This window comes from Elgaria multicarinata, chromosome 6 (assembly GCF_023053635.1).
Source record: "Elgaria multicarinata webbii isolate HBS135686 ecotype San Diego chromosome 6, rElgMul1.1.pri, whole genome shotgun sequence".
In the NCBI taxonomy this organism is placed as follows: domain Eukaryota; kingdom Metazoa; phylum Chordata; class Lepidosauria; order Squamata; family Anguidae; genus Elgaria; species Elgaria multicarinata.
Genome location: NC_086176.1, coordinates 67984558 through 68007150, shown reverse-complemented (window position 1 = coordinate 68007150; position 22593 = coordinate 67984558). Strand labels below are relative to the sequence as shown.

At 37.6% G+C, this 22593-nt stretch overlaps 1 protein-coding gene across 1 annotated transcript in view; it reads right to left on the bottom strand.

Moving 5' to 3' along the window:
* The window catches only part of FBXL17 (F-box and leucine rich repeat protein 17), a 204362-nt gene that overhangs the window by 131016 nt on the left and 50753 nt on the right, over nucleotides 1-22593 (bottom strand). Inside the window, exons 5-6 of the mRNA XM_063129536.1 lie at nucleotides 8911-9018; nucleotides 4611-4741 (exon numbers count right to left, since the gene is read on the bottom strand). Coding sequence (XP_062985606.1) covers nucleotides 4611-4741; nucleotides 8911-9018 — 239 coding nt within the window. The remainder of the gene's footprint in view (nucleotides 1-4610; nucleotides 4742-8910; nucleotides 9019-22593) is intronic.

Genomic DNA, 22593 nt, shown 5'->3' with positions numbered 1-22593 from the left:
CAAACAATGTTAGATTACTGTCTCACATTTTACCCTACTTACAAAATAGGTAGAACTATCTTTAGCAAGCCTTTAAATTGAATGTTTTCATTATACAAGGTTTGTAAATAGCCATTTCTCTGACTGCTTCCTGTAAAATAGCCTGTTTGTGACTGGGTAGGAAACGTTCTTTCCTTTAGGTCTTCCATGTACCGCAAATGACTAGCATCGGTTTGTGCAGCCAAATGAGGTGCTAAGGTGTTTTTGTGGTCTAGTAACTTCTGCAAGGTTGCTTTATATATGTATCTGATATTAAAACCTTGAACATATGCTTAATGCATACACATTATGATTAAAATAATCTAACAAGAAAAAGGGACATAACTACAATGAATGTAGACAGCAGCCACATGCTCAATTTAAATCAATACATTTCTGATGTGTGTGCTTGTCAGATATTCACATACACAGACCATTTGTACAATGTAAGCAATTTGTGGCAAGCACAGAAGATATAATTAATCAATGAAGAAAACACCTACACCACTACAATTAAAATAATATTTCTTCTTGTTGTTAAATGGAAACTTCAAGTACAATGAGAGAAGTTTGTACAATGAGAGATAGGATTTCATCTTTGGAGCCTTGTGATTAAGAGTACACCAATTAAAATGAACGAGTCTTAAGTCAGGCTAACACTGGATACAAGCCATTAGGACCAAAAGAAACCTGTCCAAATTTTTCCTTGTATATTTCACTCTCTCAGTAAGACATCAAAAATAAAATACAGTGAGCTATGCAAATCCTTAGCTACAAGAAAAGCTATTAAAATTAAATGCAGTCAAGTTATATCAAGAGTCTGTGTTACCAGACTATCAGGAGCATTTTACAATTCAGTCTATCACACTATCCTCAATTTATTTTCATTATCCAGTTCTCAATATGTTACAGTATGCTGCATATTGAATAAACACTTCAGATTTGAACTTGAATAAATCCCACACACTATATTATATACATACAAGGAGCACAGACAGAGTCATGGCTGCATTCCTGAGAAGTGGAGCTGTCTACTGTGACATACAATGGTGTGTTCACAGGATGGAGCTAACATTTCTCACCCCAGCTATAACATCTGGAACTGTCACAGACAGGGAAAGGCAACCAAATAAGAAATGTGTAAGTCCTTAAGGTGCTACAAGACTCTTGTTGCTTTTGCTGCTACAGAACACAACTACTCCTCTGGAACTAGTGAACAAATAAGTTTGTCTCCAGAATCTACTCTTCTAATAATTGCTGCTTTACCCTGATTTAGCAAACTTCAGAAGGGAAGCTTGGCTCTTCACTGTGGAAAGAGACACAAATACCCCCAGGTAACCAATACCATTACCCTGCCAATGAACCAGAGACAGAGAGAGTTGTCTCACAAACCTATAACCAGTGGGTATAACATATGCCTTTTTCCTTAATGCTTTTTAGCACCCTTACCTGTCTCCTGTATTAACAATTGCATTTTTCTTCTGCAGTATAAGTGGAACCAAAGACTTATGGGTTGCAAAAATATTAAGGCTCAAAATCAGTAAACTACCTATTTTTATGAAAGTATTTATCTACTTCAGCCAGTTCTAAGAAGCACGTTGGCTTAGATAAATTTCATTGAGAAGTTTACATAGCCATATTTAACATTTGGGTGTATATAAACCTTTTTTTAGGATAAAGCAGCGAAACTTTTGTTTGTCCAATAATGCAGAGAGAATATATCACTAAGGCAGGGGTGCAGAACTAGTTTTGAGCAGGAGGCTGGATGGCTACGGTAGAATTCAACTAAAGTATTATTTGCAGACATTGTTGGGCAATCAGTTGCAGATTTTAGGTTTACACTGCGATCCACTAGTGCTTGTGTAACTGTTTGTACAATGGGAAAAGGCAGTGGAACTCTATTAGCTTTATTTGTGCTAGCAGAATTACACCACTGGATGCTACTTAATGGATCTAAGAATTGGTATTGAGTTTTCTGGGAAATTCTTAAGGATGAAAAGATCTAAAATTTAAGCTCATTTAAGCTCTAGAACAGGGTGAAATCTAAGTCCATATATATGATACACATCTTGTTGTCTTAATAACCCATGAACTGTGAAACTGCTGTTGATGAACATGGAAAAGACTACAACTTAATTACCCCTGAATGAGACACAATTATTATCAGAAATAGCTGCATCAGCCACCGAAAAACCTCATTTGATTCTTCCACAACAGGGAGACCTATGAAACCAAGCATTTTTAGAGGTATCCTAAAATTCTTCTGTTTGAACTAACCTTAATGGTATAAATAAAGCTGATATGGAGGCAGCAGGGAATTTTCTGATTGGCACCTCAATTCTAAACATTTGCACTGGTGTATTTGCTTTGTGGTTTTATTTGCTGGCATGCATCTTTGAATCAGCTAATTAGTACAGCTGGAACAAACAGGACTAAATTATTTTAACTCTGGATATTCAAATTATCTGTATATCCTAGGCTTTGTTAGCAGCCCTTATCTGAGCTTCCAATGCAAAATCAACAAGAAAATCAACAAACGACTCTCTTTGTTTCCATTTTGAGAATATGACTTCAACTAAGCTCATATAGGATATCCTTTAAAAGTGGAAAGCCTTCTACCATTTCATTTTAATGATTTTAAGTTATACTTCCATTTAATAAAACACCTTTCCCACCGCATTGGCATAGTATCAAATAGAAATAGAAAAAACCCAATATTTAATACACCCAGCCAAATCCCTTCCCTCAAAACAAAACACTATGCAATTGCTGCTCCAATCCTGTTGTTCAAATATTTTTCCTAACCTAAGATCTGACATCCAATAATTAAAACCCATTGCATCTTGTTTACTTTTAGTGGATCACATAAAAATAGTTCCTCCTGTTGTTTCTGACATCATCCTTTTGAACACCACCAGTATATACTCAGGCTAAACACAATTCCTTCAAGCTTTTCCTCATATGATTTGGATTGCTAACCTTTAAGCACAATTCTTCAGTCAACTACATATACACCTTACTGTGCAATGTTTACTTGGAGGCAAGTCCCACTGAATTCAATGGTGCTTACACTTAATACGTATTTTTAGGACGGCATTCTATAAACATTTTTCTACCCAGCCTCTCTGAAGTGTGTTAAATAAATATCGTGTAAGAGTAGACTGAAATCCTAAGTGAAGCATAATTACCAACATGCTACCACATATTAAATATGCTGTTTTTTGACAGAAAACTGGATACATCTTGAATGATATATGCTTAAAGCCATGTTGCCTTCTATAGTTCCTGTCTTTTAGATACTTTTATTATCATCACAAATAATGTCCCAACTTCTGGCTCTGCTTAGTCCAATATAAGCTTTCCACAAAAATTCTATTTTCTCCATCCTGTCCTCAACCACATACTCACAGGATTTTGCCATATCCATCATCACCAGACTGTAAATAGTGATGTTTATTTAACAGGTCTTCATCCTTGCCTCTTTTCCCTTGTATGTCTTACTAGAATAACCTAAAAGTCTCAAGGCTGACATTTCAGCCATTAGAGTTTACTAGTCAAAGTTTTAGTAATGCCCACTAACCCATCATTATGAACAAAGGAACAGCCTCTATTTCATCCTGAATGTTGCACATATTCCTTCTGTTAGCATTCAAGCATAACATATGAGTCACTCCCCAAAAAAACCCATTCACTCTAAATTTATGATTTATTTATTTATTTATTGCATTTCTATACCGCCCAATAGCCAAAGCTCTCTGGGCGGTTCACAAAAATCCATTCACTCCAAAAACAACACATCCGTTCAATCCAAAACAAAACAAAACAACTATTAACCTCAAAAAATCCATGTTGACAACAATGCCTATGAGTCTTTGCTGGGTTGGATGCAGATTTATGCTCACTGGAGTTCTGCTGGCTCTGGAGGAAAGGGGTGGACTGGTTATTTTCTACAATTCCCCTTCCCCCTGCAACCTCCAGCCCCACCTTCCATGCTATTCTAGAGTGTTTGCGGATTCAAGTTCCCTCCATGAATGGAAGTAGTGGGGCATGTCTGGATCCACTTTTCTTATCCAGTAAATTTTTGTTTTCAGAAAGAATAATTGTGCTCTGGCTTCCTCATATTTTAAAAGGCAGTTTCAAAGTTACAAATATCCAATGGTAATAGCTAGCCTAGCCCTCCCCTACCTGGTGCCCTCCCAGAACTCCTGACCATCTGCAATGCTGAATGGGGATGATGGGAGTCAAAGTTCAAAACATCTGGACTTTGCACCAGGTTGGGGAAAGTTGAGCTAGGCAATATGTGCAACTTGCCTTTATTGGCAAGAAAATTCAAAACAGCAAGTCTAAATTTAAAAATCAGGCCTACAGCATGGATTGGTCTACTATCAAGTTTAGCAAAATGCATATTTATTTAGGAATGTATCTTTTTGCTCCAAAACAAGATAGCTAATGTTAAAATGTACTCAATGTAGATAGCTATATGCATCTAAAAACCACTTTGCTGATTTTTAAAATCACTTCTCCCAAGCCTTATCAGTTACTAATAATATTTAACACAATGGCTTGACTTTGCTTTTCTATAATTAAGTTACCTGTCATTTATAATCCAGTTCAGACACAGATTGAGGGAAGTAAGGTTTTTGCATCTCTTTACTATCTCCATCACTGTCTCATTATCCAGTTCTGTGATATGACGTAGATCCAAGCTGGAAAGGTTTCTTAGCTATTAAGATAAATACAATGGTAAGTATAGCAATTCATATATAAATGCTGAACTATTTGTAGAATTATTTGCAACTGATCTGCTTGTCCTATAATATATACTGTTTTTACTGCTTATTCAGAATGAAGCTGCAAAAATAATAATTTGCACCTCAAAAATTCTAATTTCCATTGAAGTTAAACATGTTTTTATTTATTCTTTAAAGAAGTATTTCTAACTTTCTTGTTCGTCAATAATTGCAGTGGAATTAATGTAAAGGATTTACTGTGGGGTTTTTTAAAAATGTTTTTAAACTAAGTCAGTAATTAAAATGTCTTGATAAAAACTGAAAACTCTAGGTTAAATCCAGCATTTAACCCCCACAGATGGAAGGGCTTCTTCTGTCCACAGAAGGCATCTGATCTAGCAGAGTTTCTAGAGTTTCCAGTAGCTGGATGAAGGAGATGATCTCCATTGATTCCCCATCTTCAGGCAGTCCTGAAGGGGGACCCTCTGGAACAGTGGAGGTGATGGTACTATGGACTACATAGAGAGCAGGAATTGGCAAAAATGGCCTCATCCTCCCTTTTGTCGACAGAGCATTCTGAGTGGAACTCTACTCAGGGAATGCTACTGCAGAAGATTAAAATGCTGGATCCAACCCTCTGGGTCGAATCCAGATTTAGAATAGAGCCACTGAAATCAACGGGACCTATGCTAACAACCAATGCTAACAAGTATCACTGATTTCAGTAGGTCTATTCTAATTATGACTATGTATGGATCCAACCCATTTTTTTTCAGCCTCAAAATTTATAATAGCCTTTTCTAATAGGCATGATAAACAGTAATTTGGGAAGTGGGGGTGCTTATCACTATTCCTATATCAGTCAGTGAGACACCTCTGAAAAGTTAGCCATTCTTGTGAAAAAGTTGTTACTCAAAAGTAATGTACAGATACACCTCTAAAGAAAATGTACTGGAAGTTTTATCACAAAGATACACTGTTATGTACTAAAGGTTAATGCATCAAGTACAAAAGTGCTTCAGGATCCTTACTGATTTGGATAATAACATCTAATTAAGTAGTTTTCTACCTATATGATTTCACGTTGCTGCAAAATGTTCACTTTAACACAATAATTAAAGATGAACATGTGAGGAAATCAGTTGGGAAAATAGAACAAAGTGTCTTGCTCCAGCTAGATGCAGAGTATAAGGGATGGTGTGAAATCTGCATTCTTCTCAGATGAGACTCAGAGACCCATTACTGCCAATGTGGGGAAAGTCCAGCCAATGTGTGGGCATGGGCAACATGGTAAACACAGTTAGATGGATAAGGACTAGAGCTTCTCTTGTTCATGGTTCTACTGACTGTATAAATTACAGGAGTTGGGTTGCTGATATCCTGCTTTCTTAGCTACTTTCCATAGTACAAGAAAGCAGCAGAAACGATTTCTGACAGTAATGCTTACCTAAATGAAAGCTGGTTAAACAATGTAAACACAATGTCTCCAATCCTTAAAAAAAAGCTTGCCAATTAAACTCTGTACTCTTAAATTAATTTGGTCTCAGTTTTAAAACCCTTCCTCCCTCTCCTGGAAATTATTCATGATGTACTCTGAAACCATTTATTGCATTTAAGTAATACTGACATTTTAATTAAAATGCACTCTCTCAATATGAAAAAATAGTGATCCATTCAGTGTTTTAAGCTTTAAATTATTTTAAAAGGGTTTGCTACTGAGATCATATCATTGGTTCACTACAGTCACTTCAGTTGTTGTATATTTCAATAAAAATACATCCCGCCAACTGGGGACATTGAATATAGGTCAATCTGTTTAGAATTAGCTTACTATTTTATTTCAAGAAGCCAAGCTGCATTCACCTAACATTAGAAAAAATATCACTGCATATACCCTATTTCTTCAATTCTAAGATGCACTTTTTTCCCCATATAAACATCTCTAAAAATGGGGTGCGTCTTAGAATCGCGGGTGTGTCTTAGCGGGGTTTTTTTCTGTTGGTGGTACTGAAATTAGTGTACTGTCAAGAACAAAACGGTAATACTAACTTTTCTGTTTCAGGGCTTACCAGCTCCCTCCCAGAACCAGATGAGACACATCCTCGTAAGAAGAGGACCCCACCATGAACTAGGATTAGGGGAGATAGAGCATTCTGAGGGAACCCCAAGGCAATACTCTCCCATGATAATCTAAACAGGGAACAGAATCAGTGAAATTCACATGTCTTAACTGGACTTATCCCAACTCTGGGGCCCAATAATAACTAGTGGAACATCAAGAATAAAGATGGCAATGAGCCTGAACCAAAGTCTGGCTGCTATGGTGCAGGTCTCACTTGGCAGTAAAGCCATACAATTTCAGAGCCCTACTCAGGAAGGAGGAACCCTTACTTTTAAGGATAGACAGGAGCAGGGCCCCATTACAATAACAGGAAGATTGGGGCAGCCAGACTGACTACACTATACAAATCTTCAGGTGCTGTCTGGAAGCTGCTGCTGCTGTAGCTCCATGGACAAAATCCTAGTTCTAGTTGCCTCCTGCTGCTCAGAGCTCAGTCCTCAGTTGCTGACACTGCTGGACAGCTCCTCTGCTAGTCATTCCATGCCAACCACTTCTTCAATGAATTTCACTCCCTTGCCTCACCCGGAAGGTTGGGAACACTCTGAGAAATACCTTATTGGTCAGGATCTATCAAGCCTTTCTTGATTCTATTTCCCTAACCAGTTTGAAGAAACTATCATAGGCCTTAGATAGACCAAAGGATTATCCCAGGCAAATGGAGGGGTCGTCCCTGCCTGCTCCCGGTATCCCCTGTGTGTCATTTGGATATACAGGGATGATCCTGGGACGATCCCAGGATATAGGCCTGGTCTAGCCATGGACATAGACTCCTTTTTTAACGTTTATGCTGCTTTCAATGACATTCTAAACCAGTTTGTAAATGTTATGAAAAATACAAAAATATACTAGTTGAATGTGAGGAGTTTTAAAGGATAGAAAGGACCCCTTGTTTGGCTAACTTCTCTTTATAATAATAGAGGCTAGAGACTTACCTTCTTATATAATAATAATAATAATATGCTTCATTTAAATGTAAAAAAGAAACATTGCTATGGGCACATAAAGCATAAACATTTTTAACACTTTAGCCCATTACAGTACATGTTCAGATGGAACATGTGATATAGCCCTACTAGGACTACTCAATATCAAACCCATTATGTCTTATTGTCTGTTACCTTCTTTCTACCCTTCTTCATTGGATGCAGCATCTTTTTCCCTCCACACTTTGATTAATGTGACATTAATCAGACCTAACGCTGGCATCTGGTAGCAAATCCTGGTTTGGTTTTTGGTTAACTTGGAAGTGTTTAACCCATGAATAAAACCATGTGCCTGTGTTTGGATGCCATGGAAACAGCCCTTGAAGGCAGTATTTGAAGGTTGTTGATGCAAACAGAAAGTGCTGTGCATCGCCACAATTCATAAGTTAGTAAACCCATCATTTGCTGCCAGGCATTGTCATGATGTCCAAATTGATTCAGTGGTTATTTACCAGTTGATAAGTAACTTTGAGCAGGATCCAAAGAAGAATATATGTTTGTGTGACAGGACCATGAGCAAAATCAGTTCTTTCCTCTCACTTTTCTCTGCACAAGTTTCTACAGCTGAACAGAAAAGCCGCAGCACTTTAAAAAGCAACTTGCTTCATAGCTCTTGCTGCTTCCTTACTACATGCATTCCTTTGTTTAAATTCCAACCATCAACTCTAGAATTTTTTTCAGGTATCTGTGCAAAATAGTCTGCCCATCATTAAAATGGATTTGTATTCCTTTGCATATGGCTCTAACCATATATAATCTGTAATCTGCAATCTGGCAGGTGTGCCCAAAAGCTACCATTTATACCACATGTTTGTGTCTTCACTAAGTGTGCATATTAAAACTGATGTTACTACCAAATGGAGACATCTATAATAATTTTATTTGTGTTAAAACTATCTCCTCCTTCTCAAGTATGGCTGCTATATAGTTATCCAAATTGAAAGATTTTTGTCTATGTGTAAAATACTTTTTCTATATTACTACTTCTCAAGTATTTCTATTATGTACAATTATCCCAACTGGAATTGTCAATTGGAAACCTTGTTATTGTACTTACATTGGTAAGGTGTATGACTCCTTTAGATGTTACAGAACAGCCCATAAACCCAACATACTGCAACTCAGGACAGTGATCAGCAAATGCTTTAACAGATTGATCTGTCACCTGCACAAAGAGAGAGAAAAATAGTTGAAGGTGACACCGAATACTTGAGTACAACAAAGTCCACGAGGCATCTCTGCAGTAGTGGCAAGTAGCAGGTTCAATAGTTTCTTTTGTCTTAACAGCATGAGAGAAAGGTCTTTGGATAAGAAAGAAAAAGATGAAAAAGGTTCCTCTCCTACAGCAAGTACCAGGTAATGAGAACAAAAATAGGCTATATCTGCAGGGATTATTAAAAAACCATTCTTTGTTTTTATATAAGCTGAAAACCATAACCAAAAGGTGCATACTGCTTCTGTCCCCCGTATTGAAAAAGTACATGAACTACGTAATTTTCAACTAGTTTTTAAAATGTAAGACATTCTAAAAGCAATACACATAAAATGTTTTTTGCAAGAATACAGCCCAATGTCTCAATCAAGTAAAACACATGTACTTTGTGCAATTGAAGTGTTTTCTCCTGCATTCTAGACAAGAAAATAATATTGCAGTGAGGATTGTATCTAAAATTTCCATTCCCACAATGGAAGGAGTCCTTCCACTATTGGCAAGATTCCTTTTTTCGAGGAAGTGTCTTCTATCGGAGAAAGGAAATGTTTGGATTCAACCAAGGTATAGTTCATTTGGTTATGCTAGCTAGCACATATTTATTCTTAAGCTTTATTTATGCATATATTTATGTTTACATAAATACATAGTGTCTAAATCTTACATCACCTTCAAGAAAAACACAATTTTCATTTGTTCTTTATTTCTATATAAATATGAGTTAGATCCAAAACCATGAACAGAAGGGAAATAGCTACTAGTGTGGTTCTACAAATACTTACACAACAGTTTGTTCCAAAGTCCATTAGTATTGTAATTCATAGGGATTTATAGCTGTTTTCTCATGCTTCCATTTGCTCAAGTTGTTGAGCAAAGTCTTGCACACATAGAACTTAAGTTTTTGGGGGCTTGGGGTAGGATCCAATAGAGGCCTTGTTCACTTCCAGCCATCATGTAGAGCTTCTGTGGGGAAAGCCCCAAAATGAGTGTGTCATGCCTTCCAGAAACAAGCATAATTTCTGCTCATTACAGGGCCTGTCTCCGGAAGTGCTACATCATGGCCACAAATGTGCCAGGCCCCTATTGGATACTGTCCTTGGTTTCACTGAAGTTAGGGGGAAACAGAGTAAATATCACTCTGCTCTTTTCCTCCAGTACCAGCAGAAATCTTCTGAGAAATCCAACCCATCTTGTAGCTTTCCTCCAATATTTAGAGATGTTGCTAGCAAAGCCAATCTCAAGTATAGCATATTGACAGGATAGTATTTTCTAATAAAAAATACTATATTTTCTATTGCCTAAATATAGTAAAAGTAGCATCTTAGTTTCTTGTGGATATTTAATATCTGCAGTTTTCTTATATAAATAATAATAATCATCGTATGCTTCATTTAAATGTAAAAAAAGAAACATTGCTATGGGCCCAAAAAGCATAAACATTTTTCAACATGTTGCCACCAAATCCCAAACACATTACCATTTGAGAGGCAAAACAATTCAAAACACACCTGGATGCAATAACAACATGGGCATAAAATTCTTCCTGGCACTATCAAGAGATTATTCAATGGGCTCATTGCAATAGCAGCACTTTTCAAAGGTAGGAGTGCAGCAAATGGAAAATTCCCCACTCTTACATGCCTTTTATTTCAAAACACAGAGACTGTGAATGGGCTTCATGTTCATCGTGACAAAATGACATACACCCAGTTTCCCCTCCAACTTCTTTCGGTTATACCACAATTCCCAAAAGAGGTCACTTTAAATGCTAAAAAAACAAAAACAAAAGGAGAGCATCCAAGCCAGTTCAGAAAAAATGAGAAAGGAGTCTGCTTTTCTATAATCTGCTTGTCTGCTACATCTGAGGTTAAGATGACCTCCCCAGCCCAATTTGTCCTCCTTTTGTCAAAGCACCACTTCACATGTTGCTTTTTAAGATATAAACCTCATACAGCTAAAAATAAAATACGCATATGAGACAAATTGATGCACGATACAGGTAGGTGCACCACCCAGTTTTTGAGGTGTAATACTTCCCAATATAATTATGTAAAATATGAGATCTTGGGCTGAATTCTAAGTTCTTTTGCTGCTAGGCAGCAGTAAAGCTACAAACTGCAAGATTAGTTGAATCTGTAAAGAAAAATAGCGCAAAGTCTACTCAGTCAGCACCTGCAGACTCGTTGTCAGCATTTCTTACCACACTAATATAAAAAATTAATGTATTTTCGCAGCACAGGTACAGCATATAGTAATGGATATTTTAACTCAGTAGTGTCGAGTGAAGTGCCCAGGGATTTCACTATGTTCCAGTGCATCATCATTCTATCCTGACTGTACTTTGAGAGCTTTCAACTGACTTGATTTATTTTTTAAAAAAATTCTGAATTGTATTAATGAAGGACTGTTATGAAGGAAAGCTAGTAATCTTCTACAAGATTAGGAGTTTCTGGTGTGGCAGAACTGAGCCTATATTGTGCTAAACATCCTAGTTGTTCTTTTTGAAATCTAGCTATAACATTTCACTCCATTGATTTCACGATATTTCAAGTCTTTGGCATCTGAAAAGATGTATTTATCATTTTGTGATGGACAGCTGGTGACTTCATAGAAATCTGGTTTCAACACTGTCTAGAGGCTACACATTTAAGGCAGTTGTTTTTCGGTTCAAGCACAATAACTTCCTTCTACCAGCCAACAAACAGATTTCACTAATTTCCACAAGGACTCAAGAGGAGGAGAACAAGCCAATGTATTTTGTTTTAAAATATAACAATACCATTATTGACTTTGCCAAGGAATAAAGCTATGTCCTTAGGTGCATAACAGGTTTCTTTTAGGAAGTTACAAGTAGAAATCCACAAAAGTATATTTTAAAATATTTTAAGAAGTATATCATCTTTATACATATTCCATGTTCTCTGACATATACCACTCACACTACTTCCCAATTCACATATACATATCAACCACACAGCTCACTCACACATATCACAAAGTGCACCATACCCTGTTCACATATATATTCACCACTAATTAACATACACAACAATCCCAGACGTGCACAGATATCCCAAAGGATTTGGGCAGGATTCAGGTGTGCCCATTCAGTCTTTTTCTAGGGACATGTCTACACCTAGAGAGGGAGGGGGGAAGATGTTGTTATATGCTGATTGCAAGATCCTCTCCCTGGATTCAAAAGCAGCATGCAACGTCTGGGGAGGAAGCAGGATGTCGCAGCCGCCATTTTAAATTTTTTTGGGGGGAAGCAGCAGGGCCAGTCGCACAAGAGCAAGGCCCTGCTCCAAGGAAAAATAAGAAAAAAACCCTTTACCCCCAAAATCCACCCCCCCCAAACCCCATCCCTGCCATCCTAAGGGATGGCAAAATTGCTACCACCAGCTCCCCTGATGGGCACAGAACTGTGCCGCACAGCGCTATGCCTGTTTCTGGTGCTGCACTTACTCACAAGTAAGAGACGATCCCAGGACTGTGGGGAAAATCAGGATAACTGGAGAACCAGTTACCCCGGGAAAATTGTGAGGTTGTCCCTGGTTGCCCCCAGGATCCCCTGTGCATCATGTAGATACACAGGGGTGACCTAGGGACAACCCCAGGATAAAAGTCCCATGTAGACATGCCCTAGATTATGAATTTCTTCTCTGTTTTTCTTCAAATATACTGATATAGATGGAAGAATAAAAGACTGGTATGGGAGAAGGCATGCATTTCTGCTCATTTCAGGGTTAACCTCTACATATTCTTTAGTTGAAGAAGTGGTGCTACTTAGTAGTAGCAGTTTATTAACTACAATCTACCAACCGCATACATGGTGCTTTTTAAAAGCATCACCACAGTACAGCCATGTCACAGAGGTATGGTAATTATTACTCATTAATAATTTAATAGATTACTATGATTGAAACTGAAACTTTAATATGGGATTTAGTCAGCACACTTCACCATGCACAACCCGGCTAAATCAATCCAAACTGAGCAAAGAATATACTATACTTTTACTAAAAATGAACCCTTGTCAATGAGGGCACAGATATTCACAACTAATCACATTACAAAGGCCCATTAGTGTTCACTGAGAAATCTGTAATAATTTGATTGCCTGTTCGACCTTCACTGACTTTCTTTCATTCTGCCTTATATTATGTTAGCCTTGCTTTGAAAAAGTCATATAGACTGATGAAAAAAGATTTATAAGCTATGCACAAAAGCACTATGAGTAGGAAAGACATCAGCCTGGAACTAATGGCACATATATTAGACACCAAATAAAAAAACCCGATCATGAATTTGGCCATTTTTCTTAAGTGTATTTGACTAGTTTGTTATTGCAATTTTGTATTCCATTATTTAAATACAATATTCTGGGAATGGTGAACTTCTTTTGTTGTGTTCAAGTTTACTCCAAAGAACTATGATTAAGTAAATGCAATTGTATATACCAAGCTACCTTTTGACACTATCTATAAGCAATATAAAGTTATATGCAAGATTTTTCCAAGTTAACTTTGTTGCATTACTCTACTGATGAGTGTAGACACACTGGAATGCCTCCACCACACAACTACACAGAGATGTTGGAAAATATAACTTTATTTTTAATAAAGCTCAACACATTTCAGCCCTGATGTTTTTAAAGGGGTATAAAAGAGACAATACTCAGAATTAAATTTCTTAAAATTAATAATAAACAACAGCAAATAAATTTAATACAAATGTTATATGCCTTTGTATATTCCAGCTTTAAAATTGCTTTCTGAGAACTCAGTATGATATATCTATTCAACTCAATAACTGGTATGTCAAATTATTATTGAAGGCATCAGATTTAATATTCTATACATGGGTGTTGACAGTCTCTTGTTTAGATGCTAGCAATTTTACAGAGATAAAAAGTCAGTGATTGTTCTAGGTTATCTAATGACACAGAAAAACATAAAGGGAATGCCACCAAGGGGGGAAAGCCTCAATTATAGTAGAGGAAAGAAATTCAGTCCTCATTATGACCGGGGAGGGGGAGTTTTTAGCCTTAGAATCCACTACATTTCCTTTCTGTATAAGGACTTTTCATTTTCTGTGCTTAGTTCTTCTACTGCTCAGAATCTTACATCCAACACAGTATGATTCCCCCCACCACCCCCATAAAATGACTGAACAGTGGCATGCCCAACCTCCTCTTTCTGCTGTTGCAAAGATGTTCCCCTATCCTTTTATTGATGAACCTTGATGTTTTCCAGGATAGTATTTCTTACATGGACATTGAATAATATATACCACATTACTAGTGTTACATGTGGTGAAGTGTCTCAAGGAATATTGTTAACACAGTGCCCACAGGGATGATTACGCCTAAGCATTTTTGCCTCTGGTAGAATGTATGGATGTGTCCATTCTTTCTCACTAAATTCACTCCTGACCAATATATCTCTAGTTCTCTTAAATTACATCATTGGTTTTTCTTGACATCCAGCTATTTCATCTAAAATGTGCCAAAATGTTTTTATATTTGCCTGTAAGCTGTTAGTAACATGACTACAGTTCAAATGGCCAGATAGTACCTTGTTTTGTTTCTTAGAAGATCACCCCATGCTACCAAAGTGGCTCGCCCCAAGCCATTAGAGACCACTCTTTGGGGATATCCCCTATCAATGAGTTGCTCACTGAATATTCAAGATTCACGCAAAAAGCTGTTTCAGAAGAATAATTATGTTTTAATCTGAGAAACTGTCCATAAAGTAAATTATGTTTCTATCAGATGGTTTCTGGAAACTGAAGTGTACAGACGATCTTTCTCTTTTTTAATAGTTACATCCCCCCAAAATATTATTTTATTAAGTTTATGATAGATGTCAGATTGGACATACTCATCTTTTAGATCCATCTACCCAAAGAATCTTTTTAAATCTGATTCACTTCCTTTCCAGATAAGAAATATATCATCTATATACCTCCACAAAGATATATAAAGAAGGAATTCTGAGAAAAAAACATTGTTTTCTCATAGTTTTCCATATATAAATTTCCATATAGATTTCCAGTGCCATCGGGCATCCCATAGCAATTCTTTGGTGTGACAATAAAATAAATTGTCAAATTTGAAAAATTTTTGCACAATGCCTGCTCAACTACCCCTACAAGAAAGTGAGTTGGGGGATATCTGACTTTTCTCCATTGGGCTTTATTGAAAATAAAATTATATTTTCAAATAGCAAGTTTAATCCAAAGTTAATCACAACATAATACACCAACATTGTAACATAATTCTATCATGTCATCCTGAAGTATTTTATACACAAGATACAAAGTCTGAAAACTGATTAAAATTATTAAGGTTTATGGTTAGGGTTAGAAATCCTACAATTCCCAGCATTCCCCTGGTGGCTGGAAAATGCTGGAAGATGTAAGAACCTTTTTCTGTCTAAACATGCATAGGATTGCACCCTAAGACATTTCTTTGGTGCCAAATTATTCATTGTCAAAATATTATTTATTGCGAATTGTTAAAAAAATACTGCTTCAAAAGCATAATATTGAAACTTCCCTTAGAGTACAATTATACAGAAACCTGCTAAGTTTTGGAACTATAGGAAATTTGTTTTAAAATTAAATTGCAGGTGGCTGGCAGCACTGTGTTCAAAATGATCTGCAGAGATTTGCAAGCAAGGTACATGATTTATTCACTATGGACTTGGGGAATCTAATGTCTGCAAAGTGAATGCCTTAGTTAACAAAAGTAAAATAGGACACACTTGTTTGATTATTGTAAGCCATAGTTTTGCTTATGTAGACAAAACATATAAGAATGTCAAGAATATGAAATATTCTCTAATGGTTATTTTCCCAAATTAATTCACCTCATGCTGACAAATGAATACCATGTTGCCATACACTTTGAAAAGTTAAGTGTTTTATACAAACAATTAAACATTTGTTAGAATCCCAGGACTCATACAGACTGCCCATCCCACAGATCTGAAAAAAACTAAACTCTTCCCAAATTCAAATTGTTATAACAAGAATAAGTGAGGAGTATGCCTATATCCACTGAAACGGCTTCTTTAATGCCTAGCATTCGAGGTCTGGAAGAAAAGGGGCTGGCAATCCTATCTCTAGGCTATGAACTGCCCAAAGTGGCTGAAGTAGCACAGGCAGATGGGAAGAGCTAAGACAGTACTGAAACAGAGAGCGTCAGAGAAAAAGGACTGTGAAATGTACACAACTTGGCAAGAAATATTCAAGGCAACAGAAGCATTCAAAAGAGGAAAGATTCATTTTGGGACTGATGCTGCCACAAACAGAAACAAATAATCCAGCAGTGGTAAAGATACAAGGCTTTAAGTTGGTTGGATAACCCCCAGTTGCTTATTCCCCTGCACCTCTTATCATACTTCCATATCTGAAGAACTGTCCCCATCAAGATACACTAGAATTCTCTCCAATCAAACCCATTATTTTTTCACAGTAATCTTTAACATGAAAATTCCTGATGAAATATAGGAAAGGGAGGGGGTGCACCCCTACTAAGCTTTAGGTTACCACAAATCACACAAGTCATGGAGATTGTCCTCTACAAGACACCCTAGCATCACATCAGCCCAATTTGTCATTTTGGCATGAAACTGTGAGGTGCAATATATGCCAGTATATGCCAAGAATAGCAATAAGGAACTAGGGCAGCACATTTGACAGAGTTAGGCCAAAGTTGATGCTAGGGTGGCCTGAAAGGAAACACTATCCTGGTTACAGCAGTGCGGGATTTTTGCTGGCCCAAAGCATATTCTGGGTCACGCAACCCAAATTTTTATTGATTCATTCATATGTATATTGGCCAGACTAGTTGTAGTGGCTCTGGTTGGCTCCACTTTTTCATGTTTTCCTGTGTATAAATTCGTTATGTCTTAAGCATCTATAGGGGAGAAATCAAATATTGTGATGATTTGATTACATCACAGTACACCAAAGTCTGCAAATATCAATATGACATATGCCTTAATATGCCAACAATTACTTTCTCCATAGCACATACAGGTCTGTTTATGTGTATGTATATAGCCCAAACTAAGCATTAAAACCTAAAATATTCAGAATCCAGTGGAACAGATTCCGTGTACCCTGCTGGTGACTTAAAAATCAACTTTCTTCAATGAAAGAAATTAAAAAGAAGAAACTACTGAAGCCAAAATTATTAGTAATTTTTATTCTTTTCATTTAGGACTCAATCAAGACCAAGGTATTCTCTCATACTATGAATGTTAAATTAGCATAGTTGAGATAGGAAGTCTGTGTTATCACTTATTGCTGTCATTATGAAAGTGAATAGAATTTTTATATAAGCTTTGCATCAAAAAGTCACAGACTGTATCTCTTGCATTTCATGGCCTTTTGGCTTAATTACTTACATTTTTCTCTATAATCTTTTGTCCATGTGTGTGTATGCATGCATGCAATCTGTTTACTGAGAACAGAGGAGGGCCAGGATCTCTTCTCGATCCTCCCAGAGTGCAGGACACGGAATAACGGGCTCAAGTTAAAGGAAGCCAGATTCCAGCTGGATATCAGGAAAAACCTCCTGACTGTTAGAGCAGTATGACAATGGAATCAGTTGCCTGGTGAAGTTGTGGCCTCTCCCACACTCAAGGCATTCAAGAGGCAGCTGGACAACCATCTGTCAGGGATGCTTTAGGGTGGATTCCTGCATTGAGCAGGGGGTTGGACTCGATGGCCTTGTAGGCCCCTTCCAACTTTGCTATTCTATGATTCTAACACACTATACAGCTGATGAAGTGGGTTCTGGTGCATAAAAATGCCACAAGCCTCCTTTTTGTTTTTGCTCTAACAAATTGCCACAACTACCCTACTAGCTCATACCCAATTATAGCTCATAGGATTTTTTAAAAGTTGAAACAGAATCTGTATTTAAATTTTTTCAAAATACTTTATCACAATACTAGTTATTATTTTAAAACAACAACTGAATATAAATCGAAGTGTTGTTTCACAAAGTGAATTAGAAGTATTGTTTGCTCTTTCCATTTCCTGTTTTATTAAAAACATTCTTACTCAAAACAGATCACTAAACTTGGCATCTTTTTCTCTTGGGAAATACAACCTAAAAGGGATAAAAGACTAACCTCTCATAAACCCAGAACGACTGATTTATTTACTGTACATTACTAATGGATAAGGTTTAAGACTTTGATACACCCCTAGTACTTGCTTTGATGTCAGCAGTGAAAAATAACAGCTTCTTTTGTGCCCAGTTTTAAAGAACTACATATATTTTTAATGCCCTTTTGACAGCACCAGTATTAGTTCTTAGTTTTCATGTTAGACAATGTTAAGTTATAGGATGCATCTAAAATTGTATTACCTGTCATTGTTTGCTCTTCCTTGTTTCAAGATTTTTTTTTAAAAAAAATGGAAAACCACATTTATAAAAGTTATGCAAAGATGTGGTTCAGAAAAGATAGACGCTAACAATAGGAGCTTAACTTTAAAAAAAATGCTTTAAGCTAATTGGAGCTTATCATCAGATATATGTGAATGATGTTTAAAAGTTTCTGCTACTCTGCCTCCTTTCAACAAAATATGGACGCAAAAGAGCACATAGTTTTCCAACAGTCCTATTGGGCAACATTACATTACACTACACCACATCTGAGAGACAGTAATGCCTGGGCAAGCAAAAGGATTCCAGGCTTGAATAGATGTCTGGCACATATCCATGTACAGAAAGGGAAGGAAGACTTCAGGCTTGTGGGATCTACTTTCTATTTAACTAGAACCCCAAGATCCACCAACTATTTATATTTAACTAGAACCCCAAGATCCACCAACTAGATCCAGCTGCAAAAAGTTAGCTCAGGAAGCAAAGACAATTACCTACCGAACACCACAAGTCATTCACTGGGATGACCTGCAGGGACAAACACAAACCTATCGATCAGGGATTCTATCAGTCTAATTTAGACCTAAACTCTGCTATTGTTGAACAATTGGAGCTGGAGACCCTATTGCAAATCACCCAATGATCTACCAATAGATCCCAACCATATTCTGCCCACATTGATGAATGGGGTCAGATGTATGCATGGTTATGCATTAAAAATGTCCTTGCTTTCAAGATAACTTTTCAACATTTTAATATAAAATGTCACCAACAAGACTAATTACTTTTCACCAAGAAAACTTTCACCATCTTGTTGTGGCCCAGGCCCAGCGCTGCAGTAGGCCAGAATCAAGCCAGTAGTGAAAAACCTTGGGCTTAAGAGTTTGGCTACGCTTAGTTAACTCAGGTAATGGCAGGAGGATAGGGGAGGGGGTGCTTTGGACCTATTCAACCTGTGGAATGGTAGAATCAGTGTGAGCGTCTCTGTTAGTTTTCTCAGAGAAAAGCAGGCAGGAGTTAAGTTACTGCCTTCCAGCAGCTAGCTTTGACCTTAACAGGAAAGGAAGCTGGTAGCCTCTCTGTGAGAACCTAACAGAAGAGGGTGCGGGGGCTTTCACAAGCATCACACAAGTTGAAGTGTCAACTCAGGAAGGAAGAATGGAGACACACTGTTTGGGCAGGGACCTCATGAATAGGCTAAAATCCCTTGTCAGTTAGCTATTCAAGAGGAGGGCTATCACAGCCACATTTTTGGCTTTGAATTAGTTACCCAGGCTGGGAAGTTTTGCTAGGAACATTCTCATCTTTATTGCCCCAAATCCTCTCTGTTTGGAGTCTCTGAACCTCTTGAAGCATTCTACACATTGCCTCTCCATCCATGGACCCTTGTGTCTTTGAATTTTGTATTGTTAAGAACCTGCCATGGGAAGTATTGTTATACTTTCCATAGACCTTGAATTCTTGTTTGCTGTGGATTATGTATCTTCAGCATCGCCCCCGTTCAGACAACACCATTAACCATGCTGGTTAAGGGTTTTTGGTTAAGCAGCAGGTTAACGGTGTCGTCTGACACGGCTTTTTCCTTAACCAGGTGCCTCCACTAACCACATTGTTGTTGGCTTCACTACCCTGTTCTGCAGCAGGGTTAGTGGCACTAACTTTGGTTTAACATGTCTTATGTGATGCAGCTGTGGTTAAGGGGCTGAAATCATAGAGCTAGCAGTAAAGAGCAGCCTAAATCGCGCAACTGCCAGCTCTCTTAGTGCAAGGGCTGATGGGATACGGGGTGGAGCATTTGGAGGACTCAGGTGCTCATCTTACTGCTTTGTGGTTAGCATGTGGTTAAGGAAACCAGAAACCAGACATGGTTAACAGTGTCATGTGCGAGTGTATGGCTTGTGGTTAATGCTAGCCATAGAGAAACATGGTTAAACTAACCACAGAACCCTCAGTCTCATCTGAATGGGCCCATCGATAGCCCAGAGTTGCTTGTTGGCTTGGACTGATCTTGGTTCCTTGTCTTTTCTATAACTGAACCCTTTTAATGTGGAGATATCACAGTAGAAGTTATGATCATCGAAATCTCTGTATGTGATTACTTCTGAACTTTTGACTCTTGGATTTGATAGGCCTTGACCCACATAGCATGGCGGTCCCAATGAAGATCTCAAGTTTGGCCAAAACCTCGGAGTGTGTGGATGCAGTCAGGACTTTTTTCTAGATCTCTCATCTTTAATTGCCTGGGATTGGCTACGCAAGGAATCATTTGACTCCCGCCCCCGTCCTGTATTCTGAACCATACAGATCACAACAGTGAAACCAACTTGTATGGATCTCTGACATGATTATAGTTATTGACCTTTGAATTTTTTGGAACTACCTCTGGAGCCTATAGCTAATTGTCTCCAGCTATATGATTTATGAAGAGTTGTAACCATTAAGTTTTACCAAGGGATTTGCTACAATAAAAGGGTCTCACTGATTTGGGATGTTCTGTGCTTGAATGACAGTGTGTGTGCCTGAGGGGTCAAGCCCATGACAACCTTTAACTTTTATAAAAGTTTTATATCAATACAATGATCTGCCATTTCCCCCATACAATGGGAGAACTTGGCAGAAAGCAGGAAAGAGATCATTTTTAAAGGCAACTAAGGGAAAGGGATGCCTTGGCATTACACTTACAATGGAGAGCTTGCTGCTTCCACTATTGGGAAGGTTTATGGTGAGGGCGTATATGAGTTCAGCATCTGTGTAAGATGATGAAAATGTTTCATTATCTATCTATAATACAAAGAAGAGAGTACAAATTATAGAAACAATTACTTACTGAGGGGAAACCATTGAAATTCAGAACTAAAGTTGTAATTTTTATAGTCTCAGAAGAGAAAACTTGAACCTTATTCTTTGGTCTCTAATCTTTCAATCATGGTTTGTGTCTAGAAGGCTTACTTTCAAATATGCTTCTGAATACATATACTTTTTGGGGGGGAAAGGATTAATTGTTATGATGTTGCTTACTTTATTTTAGTCTGAACCTATGAAGACATCTATTCATCTTAAGAACAACAGTATAGTCCTCCCTTAGATCCTCCATTCTGAAATCAAGGTTTGAGCAAGATATATGCCAGAGATCAAATAACAGGTTTTATCAATTTCTAGCTATGATAAAACTATTACATATGACAAAGAAAACACACTATAAAGGACAATGAAAGCCAGTAATTTAAGGGAAAGTAAAGTATGGAACACTGAACAGAACCCAAGTGGTGGCCAAAGATCTTTGAGTAATTTGTGAGCAGAGCTTTCCACAGTAAGATGACATATTGTTAGCCTCCAGTGGTTAGATAACAGAAAAATGGCTTGAAGGAAAGGGTAAGAACTGACTTAGAGAAACTGCAGCTGCAGGTTGCCTGGCTCTCCTACAACATAACAGATTTGGCAGAAAAGATACACCAAGATGGAAGGCAGAAGACCCCATCAGAGCCTCCATAAATGGCCAGCGTGCATTGCTGAGTATGGGAAGGCAATTTCATCCAACAGATAGTTAGGATCCTCTAGGAGGCATGATCACCTGAAAGGTGGCATGGGCACCATGGGGAAAGAGAAGAAAAATATTTTAAACCCCTGTTCTAGAGGAAGAAGGAAAAGGATGTCTTTTTCATTGTTCTCCACAATTCTGACGTCAGTCAAGTCACTTCCTTAGGATTCATGGTCAAGATTCAAAGAATAGCACAACATCCTGTTTCCCAATCAGCAGCCACTATGTGATGTAGCAAATCACTTTAGAAACTGAGATATACCAGTGTGTGGTATGGCAGGGAAATCTCCTGTTCGAAGTGGGGGATTACAAACTTCTACTGAGCAAACTGAAACATTTTGGCACCCTTAAAATAGCTCTTTGGGCTCCCAGCCAGTGTCTTAGTGCAGTGTTTTCAAAAGTAAAAAAAAATGAAATAAAAATCAGTGTCTGAATGACCACAAAACAAATTCCCAAAGAGAAGCTGTGTTAACAACTAAAGGACAAAACGTCATGGCCCCTTGGCTGGAGACTAACTGGTTTACTGTGACATAGAATATAAAGAATACCAGCAATGACCACTACTTCCAAAGGAGCAGCCATAGCA